The sequence below is a fragment of the Sciurus carolinensis genome, chromosome 10, assembly GCF_902686445.1.
Source record: "Sciurus carolinensis chromosome 10, mSciCar1.2, whole genome shotgun sequence".
Lineage (NCBI taxonomy): Eukaryota > Metazoa > Chordata > Mammalia > Rodentia > Sciuridae > Sciurus > Sciurus carolinensis.
Window position 1 is genome coordinate 32276149 of NC_062222.1, and position 16456 is coordinate 32292604.

Genomic DNA, 16456 nt, shown 5'->3' on the forward strand with positions numbered 1-16456 from the left:
TTGACATGATTGTTTTATTCTTAGGCTACTTCTCTAGCTACAATATCTCATAATATGAACTCACTCCTTTGCTTAAGTGGAAAGTTAATAATATATGTTGTTCAAAGAACACTTTTGAACAACATATATTTTGACTTAATGGATAGGTTCCTTTTGTACTTGTCCAGATTTTGATAGTGGGTTGTTTCACAACAAGTAAGATACCTGATTATTAGAAATGACCTGGAGTATTTAGGCCAGTGTTTTGTGGATTTAGTAAAGTAAGTGATAAAATACTTTGTTATTATTTTTTATTTAATATACAAATATCTCTTGGACTTCTTAAAATATTAACTACTGCTCAGTTACTTGTGTTACTTGTATTTGGAAAAGCACTGTCATATCTGTGGGTTTGTTTCTAAAGAGCAAAGTCTTTTGTCCCAGTGGAAAAAAAACGTTTTTGTTGCTTCTTGTCTCTTATATTTTTTTCTTTCTTTTATAGTCAGCAGTCAGCAGAGGACCTTGCAAGGGTACCGGCCAACTCCACTAGCAATATCTTGAACAGACTCTTGGTCAGTTATGATCCTAGGATAAGACCAAATTTCAAAGGTTTGTTGCCTGTCTGCCTCGAAAAAGAACCTCTTTTTCCTTTATAGTTTAAAAATGTCATTCTTTGTAATATACAAAACAATATGATTTCAAATTGACATATAACTGTCCTGCAATATGCTTTTCTTTTAAGTTCAGAGCAATTTAACACCTGACATAGTAAATGATAAGGAAAACATTAACTTTAAGAGTTTAATATGGTTGTTAGTTTTTAAAAAATGATATGCTGTAACTTAGTAATCTAACCCATGTAATGGATTTTCTAAGGAATAACGGACTTTCTAAGATTTTCTGTGTATTCTTAACTTCAGTGATTAAAAATTTTAAGTTGTGGATACAGCTCTGGATTTCGTTTACAGATGCAACAGTTATAATTTGTAGAATAACCATTTACCCATTTAGAGAAAAAGAGCAGTTCTGATATTTACTTAAGTTCTCTTTTACTTTTGTTAGTGCTTCACATTGATAAAAAAAAAAAATCCCCTTTTGCTGAAACAATGGCCATATGGTTTTTAAAAGCATGTTAACTTTATGAATAAAAGTGACTACATGTTCTACAACAGAGATTATTTTTATTCCAACAGAATATTACCATTTATTACACCTTTCAAGAAAAAAAACTCCACTTCAATAAGTAAAAGTCATGAGCAGATTGTATATTTGTATACTCCCCCAACCTTTTTCTTTAATCCTCTTGATGAATTAGGGAAAGCTATGTGGAAAAAAAAAAGTCTCCTCTGGAAAACTGTAATACTTATTGTTGGTTAAGGACAGGTATTAATGTAGATCAGATTAACATTATAAGGCTTGATATTTTTTTCTCCTTTGCAAAAAAAGTGGTCTGCAGCTGCTTCTAGTCAAGTGAAGTTATACAACTATGTTGTAAAAACAGGGGGTTTTGTTCATTACCAGAACCTATTCAGTTACTTTCAACAACAGCCATGGTCTGGGTTGTCACATGTCCACCATATATTGATTCCCCACCTGGTTTTCATCAGGCAGTGGTTATGTGGCTAAAAGGCTAAATTCACATTTTCTCTTTGATAGCCTAACCAGCAGTCACAATGATTTGAAGAAAAAAAAAAAAAAAAAGAAAGAAAGAGTTGCAACATTATACCTTAGTTCTCACTCCATGAACTTTCAAATTATTTTCAAACAGGTCAGTCAGAAATCTTTATAATGGCTCTGTTACACATCTTATTAACTTTGTATTTTCATGAATTAAAAATTAAAATATAGTCATTACAAGTAAAGGTTATTGAATATCGTTATGCCATTTGGTTTAAAAATTTGAAATGATTAGAAAAATGAAAAATGAACTATTTTTAAAACAGTTTTTAAAAGAATCATTTGCAGTTTCATAGAGCTAAATGCAGTAGGCCAATTAAAACATTTTTGAAAGTTAAATGTGTTTTCTAGAGTTTCTTCAAATTAAGAGAAATATTTCTGAAATATCAAACATTATAAAACACAACTCATTTTTATTTGTATTGTCCCTACTTGAAAAACTAATTTAATAGCAATTATGAACCTGTTCTAGTAAGACCATAGATTTTGTGTCTCAATGTGGATTTAAAAAATACCAAAACTAAATGTATGAATCATATTATGAAGAATCTGATCACGTTTTTTATGACTACTAAATATATTCTTGATTTTTATTCATAGGCATTCCTGTTGATGTAGTAGTGAACATTTTTATTAATAGTTTTGGATCCATCCAAGAGACAACAATGGTAAGATGTTTAATAGTTTTGATTGTTAAAATTTTAGAGTAAGTACAATTATAACTAAAAAATAAGGAGTCACTCTAAGGAAAAAACGCATTCCTTTCTCTTAGTATAAATATTTAAATTCCTAGATTTTGTTATGCCAGTGATTATATACCTTTACAAGTTGCACTGAAACTTACAGTTTTGGAAAAATTCATGTTTTCTCCCTGGAAAGCTATGACTTGATACTGCCTGGGAAAAGGATTTATGCAATGAAATCTCTTGAGCAACAGTTTTTTTTTTTTTTCTTTCTAATATGCTTATATGTCCGGGCCTCCAAAGACACTTCACATATTCACAGTTTTTTCTTCCAGTTTCCTAAGGAGATACTTGTTTTCTCTGATATGCTAATTTAGTGATGTGTGAAGCAGGGAACTGTGAGAAGCAAAGAGGAAAATTGATTATCATCATATAGGGTACCAGAACTCTCTGAAAAGATGGAGAACCAAGGTGAAAGGGCAATGGAAAGACAGATGAAGGGTGGGACGAGCGACCAGGCAGCCTCCTCTCTTGAAGAAAAGAGAGAAGAAAGTTTTGAGAGAATGGCCTTTGCCCACGATGATTTAGATTTCAGGAACAAAGACCTCTATAAATTATAAATAGTAGGTTTCCTGAATGTTGTATAATGTCATTTACCTCCAAGTTCTTAAAAGACATTCAGTAAAGTGTACTTGCCATTCGACGTTTTAGAATGTTAGGTCTGTTCCCTTTTTGACAAATGACATGCAGATATGATACTTCAGGTGAGAGAAGGAAAACCCAAGGGTTCGTTTGTTTATTTATTTTGAGATACTTACATCTTTTATTTATTAAGTAATCACATCAGCTTTGGATTGTATGTCTAGTTAAGAATGTTTAGAGTGCAGTATAATCTTTCCAAGAGTATTGCAAACTAGAGAGAGAATGATTTAAAATATTTAATTCTTTATTCCAAGTAGAAGCATAGTGTGTTGTGTTCCAAAAGTGATTGTATACTGTATTTAATTTATGACACGCATCATTATATCTAATTGTGATATGTTATTTTTAATTTTCTTTTTGTAGAAGCACATACATAAAAGAATTGCTATTTTGGATAGTATGTAGATATATTGAGAGAATTATTTTAAGAGAAGATTTTGGGATCAAGTCCAAAGTTCACTTCTACTGGCTTTTTGTTCACTTAAATGATATAGACATACATTATTGATCACAAGAAGATTGCTCTGAAAAGAGATATAACTGCCGTATATCACTGAGGAGACTAGAATAGCACTTGTTAATTAAAACATGCTTAGTCTGTCTTAAGCACGTCACTCTGTGAGAGTAAGAGATAATATTTCATAATAGCATAGTTTTAAGGGGACTAATTCTTCTGTTTGATCTCCATGATTCTCTCTGTACCCTGAACATCTTGCATGTCACCACTTACACTAACCCTAAATACTACTAAGATGTTCTATGGGGACTCTTGGAAACATCTCCACTTTTTACCTTGCTTGCCTCTGGAGTCATATCCACAGGGCAATTAATGCCAGGATCTATTTTCTCATTTGAATTTATTCACATGGATCAGAGCTCAGCATGTGTCATTAATGTATTTATTCTTTAATACATGCTAAATACCATCTAAGCACCAGGGACCTAAACTTCTCTAGGTTCCCTCAGCAATCATTTGACTACATTGAGTTGAATGTATCTGGGAGAATGGAGTATTTAAAAAGGAAGAACTTACAGATTAAAGATTACAATAAAATGTTTTATCGTTTCTAATACTCTTATTCTCTATCACAAAACAAATATAGTAGCTTGCATACACACACACACACACACACACACACACACACACACACATATTTCCTGCCCCCTGGATCAGATTCTTATCATGGAAGTTTTGCCTCTATTATTTATTCCTATCTCCACTGAGCTCTTATCTTCTAATCAGATCCTTTTATGGGTATTTCACTCATTTTGACTTACTTTAATTTATGTCTTTCATCTCTATTTTTTTTTGTTAATTACATATGATTCCTTCTATATGCTATATTTTAATATATTCATTTAATTCTGTAATGAATTATAAAGCTCTTAAAGTTAAATATAATATATTCTAGCTTTCATTTTCCATAAAATATAGAAGATAGTAGGCATAGATAGTGAACACATAAATAATTTTTATATTTGCTAATATTGAATGAATGAATTCTGTTCTTGGCTAATGTAAGTAAAAGGATTGACACAACAAGTATAAACAAGATATTAATTTTGAGCATTATCATAGAGTGTTAATTTTGAAATTTTTGGAGGAGGTCTTTATCCAGAGGAGTTAAATTATTTATTGCTATTTCTTTTGATCATATAACCTGGATGAAAATTGGTCTTTTCTACACCTCATGTTGGAAGACACAGCCTAAATGTTCAGAATCAGAACCACAGTCATCAAATAGACTTAAATATTCTACTGTATCCTAATCATTATTTTTTGCTTTCACTAATGTTTACTTCATCCACCTCTATAAAATGTTATAGACATATCTTGTGAGGATGTCATATTTCATAGATTTACTCCATTGATTTGCTCAGCCTTGTTGCTTACTAGTTAGGAAAGACACAAGTTATAGATATATAGATAACATTAAAATGTCTTCCAAGGAAATAATGGATCTAGACAAAACTTGTTCTTCATGACTTGTTATAGACATTGATTAGAATCAACAGTGAAGACTCAAGAGAGCAACTAAAAAGCATATTCATTCATGGGTAGGACTTATTTTAAGTGGATACTCCTTAAAAGCCAATGAATAATTACAAAAAAATGTACAAAAACAAATTAAGTACAAAATAGTTTCTCAGCATGAGATTGAGAAAGCAGAGATATTGGATTCATCTAAGAACAGGAAAAGTAAAGGTAGTATGTGAGTTGCCAGCAGACAGACCTGTTGTATACCTGCTGTATTACATCTTAAAGGGGATACACTACAAATTTAAAGCAATAGTATTTTTCCTGGCATAGTGACTATTCAGTGATAGTGACCCTTTGGTTGTCATGCATTTTCAAACTATTACAATGTTTCACAAGATATTTCACAATATCTCACCCTAAAGAAAACAAGCCATTTATGGGTTTAATAGTAGTCTCATTGTGCATTTATGGATCTGTTTATTAATAGCCTTCTAAAACTCTTCTTTAAAAAGATCGTCTGAAATAAAGTATATCCTGACATTTTGGAAATTTCAGTATTTTCCCAACATTTCCCTCTCCAGTTCAGACTTTCTACCTCAACAGGCTTGCTTATTCCAGAAAGCACAATGCAGAACACAGAGCCTCAGGGTAGATAGAACATTAATTGCTACTAGTCAGGCAGCAGACAGGGATCCGGGCAACTCCTTTCTCCAGTGAGTTGATTATTAAACAACAAAACACTCAAGGTAATCATCATTGACATTGTTGTCAATGATGGAAAAATTCCTTCCTACTTACTCATTTATGTTTTTTTTTTCTTCTTTTGAATGCCAAATAATGCTGGCTAAATTAAAAGTAATCTCTGTAATTTGCAAATCATACTTGTGTAGTGGAGGAAATGCTACAGCTATGTTCATATTCCTTATACACTTTCATATCTCTGGTTATAAGCTCCTTCAGACTGTTTTATTCTTACTTATTTTTTTGTTGTTGTTCGGTACTGGGAATTGAACCCAGGGTGCTTAACCACTGAGCCACATCCTCAGACCATTTTTATTTTTTATTTTGAGACAGGGTCTCACTAAGTTGCTGAGGCTGACTTTGAACTTGCAATCCTCCTTCCTCAACCTCCCGAGCCTCTGGGATTACAGGCTGGCACCCCTGCGCCTGTCCTTCAACCTGTTTTATGTCTCAATTCTGTAGCTTTATAGTTCCTATTTCTTATGTCTGTGTGTTCATTCACATTCCACTACCTTACGTTTTTGTAAGGTATCAGTATTAATACCGAAAGTGACATTTACTGATATTAATAGTAGGATCCCCCAAATTGTCAAATAAATGTTACCATCCCAATATGAAGTTACTGGAACAGTGACTTCTAATTTTATCAGCTTTTGTGGTGCTATTTGTGACAAATGAGATAGGAGCATTCAGATCGGTGAGAAGAATGATTTGTGAGAGTCTAGGTGGCATCTGCTCTATGCTTACAATATTTGTTCATTTTTCTATTCATTTCCTACCTTTGGCTTAAACTGGTGGGATTTTCATAAATGAAAATATGAACTATTGCACTCATGGGAGAAATATTGGACATTATGGTTTATTGTAATAATCTATACATAGGCACTTTGTCTCATCAGAAATACATAAGAGCTCTTTCATGGAAATAAAAGCCTGTATATACAATCCATTTTCTTTCTTTAGTTTAGGCACGCTTTGTAATTATATTGAATTATTATTGCACTACAATTCATGATCCTGTCAGTCTTTCTGTGCCTTTCCGCTGCATGACTTTTTGTTTGTTTTAATAATAGACTTCAACTCATTTTGGGCAACACAGCTGTGCTTGTCAAGAAAGAAAATCATATTTGGGATCAGCTTAAAGAGCTCATTTCAAGTTCTTTGCAATTGCTCATCTTTGTTGTTGCAAAACAGTGTTTCTTTGTGTATATATATTTAAATCTTTTCCTTAAAATGTGTCTTAGTATACTGTTCTTCATATTTTGTTGCTTTTCCTATTGATTTTTAGCATGGTTTCATTTATGATAAGATGATATTAGACATATTTTGACAGTTTTTAAAACTTTTCTTCATAGTAAATTTTATTTTACATCTTAGACATAAAATCATGAAGCTTAAAATGACATTGTACTCATTTCTCTTCATATTATTTATCTTCAGGAATTATATCCTGTGATAGGCTGAATAATAGTCCCCCAAAAAGTTCATGTCCTAATCACCAGAACTTATGGATATGGTGTTTTTCAGGGTAAAAGAGGCAGATGTGATCCAATTAAGAACAGGGGGAATTATTCTGCTTCATCCAAGTGGGTCCACATGTAATCACAAAGGCCCTAATAAGAAAGACACAAGAAGATCCAAGGCAGTAACAGTTGCTGTGATAAAGGAATCATAATGGTGGAATGATGTGAGGAAGGAACCACAGGTCAAAAAATTCAGGCAGAATTCTCTAGAAGATGAAAAGAGCCAAGAAATAGATTCTTTGCTCAAAACCTAAGAGGGAACCAGCTTTGTGCACAGATACCTTGCATTTAGCCCAAGGAAACTTATTTTGGTAATAAATTTGTGGTGTTTCTTCTTCTGTAAAGTGTCTGTTCAGTTCCTTAGCTTGTTTATTACTGGGTTATTTGTTTTTTTGGTGTTGAGTTTTTTTGTGTTCTTTATATATCCTGGAGATTAATGCTTTATCTAAGGTGAATGTGGTAAAGAATTTTTTCCCATTCCGAAGGCTCTCTTCACATTATTGATTGTTTCCTTTGCTGAGAAGAAGCTTTTTAGTTTGAATAAATCCCATGTATTGATTCTTGATTTTATTGCTTGTTAAGGAAGTGAGATCCTAAACTGACATGGTGAAGATTTGGGCCTACTTTTTCTTCCATTAGGCGCAAGGTCTCTGTTCTAGTGCCTAAGACTTTGATTCACTTCGAGTTATTTTTGTGCAGGGTGAGAGATAAAGTTTTATTTCATTTTGTTACATGTGGATGTCCAATTTTCCCAGCACTATTTGTTGAATATGGTGGCTTTGTCTAGCATAAGATAACTGTATTTATGTGGATTTTTTTCTTTGTCTTCTATTCTGTACCATTGGTCAATGGGTGTGTTTTCGTGCCAATACTATGCTGTTTTTGTTCTAACTCTGTAGTATAGTTTAAGGTCTGGTATTGTGATACTTACTTCTTCACTCTTCTTGCTAAGGATCGCTTTGGCTATTCTGGGTCTTATTTTTCCAAATGAATTTCATGACTGCTGCATGCTATGGTCTCTGTCCCCCCCCAAATTCATATCTTGATATCCAATCTTCCATGCAATCGTATTACCAGGAGCCACATGAACAGGTTTAATGCCCTTATTAAGGAGGCTGGAGGGAACTTATTTGTACCTTCTGCCATGTCATATAGAAGGTACTATCTATGAGCAACAGCTTCTCACTAGACACTGATCTTGGACTTCTCAGTCTCTAGAACTGTGAGCAATAACTTCACTTATAAATAACCAAGTCTAAAGTATTTTGTTGTCACAGAAGGAACACAACTAACATCTTCATACAGGGGATTTGTAGTCTGTCTAGTGTGACGCTGTGGCACTACCTATGAGGCACTCCTAATAAAAATGAGCTATTAGCATATGTCTAGAAAATTGTGACTATTCATAAGGTGATACTAAGTCATAGTTAACTGTAAACTTTTAAAAGGATTTTTTGAGAAAAATTGCTAAAATATCACTCAAGAGATTTTATTGGCATTTTTGTTAACTTCTAATTCTTATGTAAAACTTTTAACTTCACTAAAGTCTAAATTTTAAATCCTTTCAAACCAGACTTGTAATAGCTCTGTTGATAGAACTCTAATTATAATGCTGCCAGATGCTGTGAGATGCTGATCTCTTTTATTTTCTTAAATGCTAATTTTTTGTCATAATGTAGAGAAAATAAATGAGTTGATGATTTCATATGTAAGAGTTAGGTTAAAATGACATCCAGCAGAGGTAGCCTAGCAGCATTACAAAATATAGATAGAAAGTTCTTAGTAGTCAAATATCATTAATGAAACCTAACCAGTTATACTGTCTTGTTATGAAATGTTTTATTGCCTTGAAGAAAGAGTTTAATTTGGGTGTTAATTGATACTGAAAATTTTGGAGAACATCCATTTTCCAGATAATGACTAATAGTGTGCCATTTGGAATAAACAATGAATAGTATTTGTCACCAAGCACTTTAAAAACAATTAAGTAATTTCCCACTGATAAAAAGCAGTCTGTTTCTGATGGGGAATTTGTTCATTGAAAAATAAATAACAGCTATAATTATTGTGATTAAATAATTGAAAATGAAAATAAATGTCTCAAAGATAGTTATCTTAATAAAGAGCATTTAAAATGCCAGTAAGTAGCAATCACTTGGAAATCCTCATTAAACAGAAACCAAGCACACTGACTAATGAGCTTTTACCTTTTAATGAATGTTGAACCCAAAATATTAATTTAAATTATGAAATTTTATCGCATTCTTAAAAGGTGTGTAAGCTTGCTGTAACTTGTGTTGAAACATAATAGTATGTAGCTACAAAAGTAATAGAAAAGAATCCTGGAAGTTCTTTTAAAATAAAATAGTAAAATATAGCCAAGAACAATACATTGAGTGAGACAACAAAGCAGGTGATCTCCAATGTTTTAGAGATGCTCTTTGGAATATGACTCTGAAAGATATCTATTGCAATTAATTTTAAAGGATTGGAAAAAAGATCTGAATTTTATGTGGTGTGCTGAGCTTATAATAGTGCATCTTAAAGCATGAAAGAGCATTCAGGAGATGCAACAAAATTGTATTTTAGTACCATGTGGAGTTGTCACTGAAACAAATTAATGTTAAGGATAATTGTAGGTCAGTGTCCACAGTCCAGAACAAAACTGAATTAGTTATACTATATGAAGAAGTTTTTTGAATCAGAGAAAATATTATTCACTACTGCCAGAACTATAAAGGAGTAACAGCAACATAGGCACAGATCCTGAGAGGGTGAAACACTTGTTTAGTGTTTAATATCTCCAGGTTCATTTCATGTAGTGTACATATATCACCTCATTTCATTCTTATTAAAACCCTATTTGTGTTTCATTGTTTTTCCGACCTTATTATAAGGAAAATATTCTCTGTTCACTCCTTAATCCTCTGTAATCTTGTGTTGAATATACCACTGTAGCAAAAAATGTTTTTGCTCTACTCTTTGGTAGCTTCCTCAGGTGTCCGAAATTATTGTTTGTACGTGGTCTTCTGTGTCAATTGTTGCTGTTGACCACCTCAACTGTTGAATTTTTGGTTTAGTAAAATAACATTCTCAGGGTTATTTATTTATTTTATTATTATTAGTCTCCTAGCCAGCTCTTCAAAATCTTGCTCTCCCCAGGCTTCTTTGTTTATTTTATTTTTTTCTTGCCCTTCATTCCTACTCTGGTACTCTGTGTAACAATATTAGACAAACTCTTCCTCTGTATGGTTTCCTTGTGATGTAATTTATCCACCTTCCATAAGCTGTCTAATTATACATAATCAGTAATCTAATAAAAAATTCAGGAAAAATATTCCAAAACTGTGAATAAGCAAAGATACTATTTATCTTTTTATTATCATACTTAAAAATAAAATCTTGTTGAATAAGCCCATCTAAAGGCCATATGATTTTTCAGGATAGTGTTATTTTGTTTGATTGTTTACTTTCTATTAACTGGATTCTATAAAATTAGGTAGCTTATAGAAGATTGGTAAATTATTAATCATAATCAAACATTCATCAAAACCCATAGGATATACAAAACCAAGGATGAAACCTGAAGTAAGCTGTAAATTTTGAGTAATAAGAGTGACCACTTTGGTTCCTCCATTGTAATCCATGTGCCTCTCTGATGTTGGATGTGGATGAAGTAACTGGGGACAAAGTATATATGGGAAATCTGTGACTTCTCTGCTCAGTTTTTCTGCGAACCTAAAACTACTCTAAAACATAAAGTATTCTTTTAAAAGGTGAAAGCAAAATGTATCATAAACAAAATGCAATTTTAGAGCAATATAGGTTCCCACAGGAGAGGGGTTCTTTTGTTACAACTCATAAATCTAGTCAGACACATCAAAATCACCCAAAGGTCATAGTGTGATGACATGTATCCACCATTATGTTATCATACACAGTATCAACTGCGCTTCACCAGTTCATCCTTCCTTCCTCTCCAAAACTTAGCAACCAGAAATACTTCTATGGTCTCTCCATGGTTTGACCCTGAGTGTCATATATTTGGAATCATGCAGTATATTGCTATTTCAGATTGGCTTCTTTCACTTTGTAACATAAATTTGTTTTCCCCATATCTTTTCATGGTTTGAGCGTTTCTTTCTTTTTAGCTCCTAATAATATTCCTATTGTTCCTCTGTCCCACAGTTTATTCAACCATTCACCTACTTGAAGTATATTTTGGTTGCTTCTGGATTTTTGTAATTGTGAATAAGTCTGCTCTAAATATTAATGTACAAGTTTTGGTGTTGATAATATGTTTTCAAGTCCTTCAGGCAAATACCAAGGAGCTTGACTCTTAGATCATATGGTAAGCAAAGGTTTAGTTTTGTAAGAAACCACTAATATGTCTTCCCAAATGGCCATGCCAATTTGTAGTTTCTGTCGGTACAAATGAGAGGTCCTGTTGCTCCACATCCCTGACAAGGTTTGGTGGTGTCAGTGTTCTGAGTTTTGGCCATTCTAATAGGTGTGTCATGCCATCTTGTTTTAATTTCCACTTCCCTGACATATGTTGAACATCTTTTCATGTACTTATTTGTCATGTATATATATTCTTTGATGAGCTGTATGTTTAGGTCTTTTAGCAGTTTTTAAAATCTGGTGGTTTTCTTATTGTTGAGTTTTAAGCATTTGCTCATTTCTTGGTTTTGATTTTAAATCTTTCCAATAAGCACTCCAAAATCTCTATCTCTTGTTCAGTCTTCTTTATAGGGATGATCTTGATTGTCCATCATTTTCCTTAGCTTAATATTTAATGATTGCTCTGTGTTGTTGATGAACATGCTAAGAAATGATGACTTATTGACTCTTTACTTCTGCTATCCCCTCATGTTACAGTGATGCTGTTATGGTTTAGATATGAGGTGTCCCCTAAAAGCTCATGTGTGAGACAATGCAAGAAGGTTTAGAGGTGAAATGATTGGGTTATGAGAACCTCAACTCAAATCAGTGAATTAATTCCTGATGGAGATTAACTGAGTGGTAACTGAAAGTAGATAGGAGAAGGTGGGTCCCTGGGGGCATGCCTCTGAGGTATATATGTTGTCCTTGTTGAGCAGAGCTCTTTCTGTGCTTCCTGGTGTGAAGTCTGGAGCCTTCTCCCTTGATCACATCCTTCTGTGATGTTCTGTGTTACCTTGGACCCTGAGGAATGGAGTCGGGCATCTAGGAACTGAGACCTCTGAAACCATGAGCCCTTAAATAAATTTTTCCTCCTCTAATTGTTTTTGTCAGGTCTTTTGGTCACAGCAATGAAAAAGCTAACCAAAACAATTACCATCTGTCAAAATTCTGCTTCTCTTCAGTAGTCTCCTATACTTTGATTCTTCAACCTTCCCCGGTCCCTAGTGTCTGAAGCTATCATTTATTCTCTTAACAAGTATCACTTTGTTCTTACTACCTTTAGGGTCTTTACCAATTACTTTCTTACTTGTGGTCTTTACCAATTACTTTCTTACTGTCTTACTTGTTATTTATCTAAAACCTCTTTAATAATTAAACTAAAGATTAAATGGAACATATGATTAGATGTTTTACTTTATTTCTTTATGAAGGAAGTTTGCTTTGTTAACGTATGTATCTTATCAGTGAAAACTGAATAAGTCTAAAAAATCTCAGATTTGTTTTCTAGTAATATTGTGTTTATCTCTGTAGGACTAACACCAACATAATGCTTGACATCTTGTATACACAAAATATTATTTTAAAGAGTTTTTGGACTTAATAAAATTAATGTTAATTTTGATTATTTTTAGTAACCCAGGAAAACTTCAAGGTGGTAGCAGTAGAAATGGACTGCTCTCAATAGCAACTGTAACATTTTCAAAATGATAGTAGCTATAATGATAATAATATTCATGGTACATGTAATAAAAATAACTAATGTTTCTGACTACTCACCTTGAGCCACGATTCAGGCTTTCGGTACAATATTTCATTTAATTCTTAGGAATATCTGGGAACTCATGTTTTATCAACAAGGAATTTGAGGATTGAAGAGGCTAAAACACTTTGCCCTAGCCAAAATAGCAAATTATTTAGCACATAACTCACATCCAAATTTTTCAAAAAATTTTAAGATTCTTCAGGTCTGAATGTAGGTGTCAGTAGATTTGTATAGTTTTAAATGATCCTCAGAGTCTGTAGTAGATGTCCCATTGCAAACTGTTTTTCTTTGCATAGTCTTTTTTGCTTTATATTGGACTGGTTATTAATATCCCTTATAGTTATCTCTGTAAAGGCAGGGAGTACTTGCAGCTCTATCCTTAGCACCTGGAGCATGAAAAGGAATTCATGGCTAATAAGTAATTTTTGAGTGAATGAACCAACCAGTCAATTACCTATGGATTAGGAGTAATTTTAAATAAATGCTATTCTAAATTCATGTGATGCAATATATGGCCATATTTCCAAGGACATAAAATGGGAAGGAAACTAACTTATCTTTATAGCAGGTTCTATAGTAATCCTCACATTAGGAATATTTGTCTTTTTCAATATTAAGAAACTGAGCTTAAAATGGTTAAACTGGTTCAGAATCAAAGCTTCTAAGATTCAAAGTAGAGATTCAAATTAGGAACGTTATAGTTCTAAGTCCTTGCTGACTCCATTTTACTTGGCTTTCCAAACTAGATTAATGAAAAAATTTTAAAAAGTCATAGATGATGGCATATAGAATAAAAAGGGGGTTGACGGTAAATCAAAGTTTTTCATCATTTCTAATTTTTTCCACAGATGAGCTTTATTTTATCAAGGCTCTCATGCTACACAGGGCTTTCTTGTGTACTGTATACAGCCTTTTGCTAATTAAAATGCTTCAAACTTAATATACTAATAAGTGACAAATATATTTTTGAATTGTGTGGAAATATTGATTGGATTTCAAGAAAGATTTAAGGAAATAACGAACTTGGAGAAACACTATTAATGATTCTATAAAGATTCTTTAAGAGGAAAACTAATTTTGCTATGATTTCAGATGAGTTAACCATACCATTTGGGAAATAGGTAGAACATAGAATTGTACTACCAAAAGTGTGTGTGTGTGTGTGTGTGTGTGTGTGTGTGTGTGAATGTTAAAGATAATTCAATATAACATGGAATTGATTTCTAAACTTCTACCCAATTATTATAGATGACTTCTCTTTTAATTATGCAAAACAGACTGTGGTTAATTAAATAACATTGTTTTAATCCCTGCCTGATGATATCTGGAATATCATTATAAAATATGATGTACTGTCCTTAAAATTAATTACAGATAAGCAAACCAGCATATATTCTGAAAAGTAGTTGTTTTGGTCTAAAGAATACCAATGAGGTCTTTAACATTTCTATTTCCATACATAAATGTAATCTAATAAAACAAGAAAACCTAATATTAGGCTAAAATAAGATGCCTTTATTTTGGAAGCCACAACTGCGAAGATGTCAGGAACTACACCTAACTAATAATGACTCTTGTATAACATCTCCAAACTGTTATTTATTTTTCATAATTTGCTATTTCTGGACAGTTTTCAAGGTATATAATAACAAATGAGATAATTGAAATACAACAAAATATGCAATAGTCAAGCAATGACAGTTACACCAGAATATGAGAAGAGATTGTTAAGGAGATTGTCAGTAGGACTAACTTACAGTTTCCTAGCTATAAGGATAAGAAAAAGGAAAATGTGAGATACTAAACTTTTATTTTACAGTAAAAGGAAGCATTTAAGAGTATCAGGAGAAGGTTTTCATAGTAAACTCTGATTATTAGATGCATTTTTGTAAAGCACTTACACTAAATAAACTTAGTAAACTTAGTAAACTTAGCACATAGTAAATAGTTATACAATTATGTTTGTAATGCATGAATAAACAAGTAAAACATTAAATAAATAAGAGGAATTCCTCTTGTGTGTTTTTACACAGGAGTTATTGACCAAAACATGGGACTATAGCTTCAATAACAATTTTATGAAAGATAGACAACCTCATCCTGTTTTTTTTAATAGTGATCCTTGAGAAATAGTTACATGATATTGTTTGATCATAATGTTGAGAAAACTTAGATTAAACACACAATTTAAAGATGTAGTCATCTTCTCTTTACCTTGGTAAAAGCACAGCACTCAGAGAAGGTAATAACATAGTTTTTTGTATATATAATTTACAATACCAATAAATTTGGCAGATCATTTCAAGGTTTTTATCAAAGAATTTGAAATGGAATACTGTTGAGTGCTCAAAAAGATTTCAAGTGGCTTTTAACTGTGTGCTTTCACTAATGTAGTATAATTGATATTTTATTAGAAAATGATTGCACCTAATATGTATTCTTTTTATTTAATTAGTTTTCATTTACATTTTTATCAAGTTATAACCTATATATGGTTAAAAATATACAAATCATAAGTGTATAAATCAAATTTTCACATGCTTATTTGACTAGGATTTCAGATATTCCTTCTTAAGTGGAAAGCCATTCATGCCTGCATGGAGTAGATAAAAAGTTCTGCCAGGAAGCAACAGTATATTTGCTGGAAGCTTCTTCACATGAAGTAGGCCTTCATCTTGGATATGCTTGAGTTAATTTTTGTACATAACACAATTGTAATTGGATATTGGGTTGTCAATTAACTCCCATTACAAACTTTATATATGTACATTATAATACAAAATTTTTGTGGCTGTGTAGTGTAGCTCTTCATTTTCTGTATTATAGGGCTTCCTTGAGTCCACGTTCATTGAGTTAGAAAAATGTTATTTTTTTAGGGGTATGAATATGTTCACTGTTGTTCATATAATCCTCAACTTCAGAACTATCTGCATATGACTTTTAGGAGTCCACTTATATGTTGAGATTTTTAAAAATTTTTATTTCAATCAACATATATGAATTGTTCATATTTATGGGATACAATATTACATTCAATACACACACACAGAGCAGTGTAATTAGCACCTATCACCTCAGTCTGTTGAAGTTTTTGTGAATATCTAGCTTAGATTTGAAAGATAAAGGTAGATCAAATCTTATTTCACTACCTGTAGCTCAGTAAATGCATATTATTATTTAGTGCCTTATCCTTCTCCAAATGCTGTATAGAATCTGGACATAAAAATAAGATTTTATTAGT

The 16456-nt window shown here is 32.3% G+C and overlaps 1 protein-coding gene across 1 annotated transcript in view; it reads left to right on the top strand.

Moving 5' to 3' along the window:
• The window catches only part of Glrb (glycine receptor beta), a 93611-nt gene that overhangs the window by 39933 nt on the left and 37222 nt on the right, over positions 1-16456 (top strand). The window contains exons 3-4 of the mRNA XM_047567552.1: positions 482-588; positions 2257-2324. Coding sequence (XP_047423508.1) covers positions 482-588; positions 2257-2324 — 175 coding nt within the window. The remainder of the gene's footprint in view (positions 1-481; positions 589-2256; positions 2325-16456) is intronic.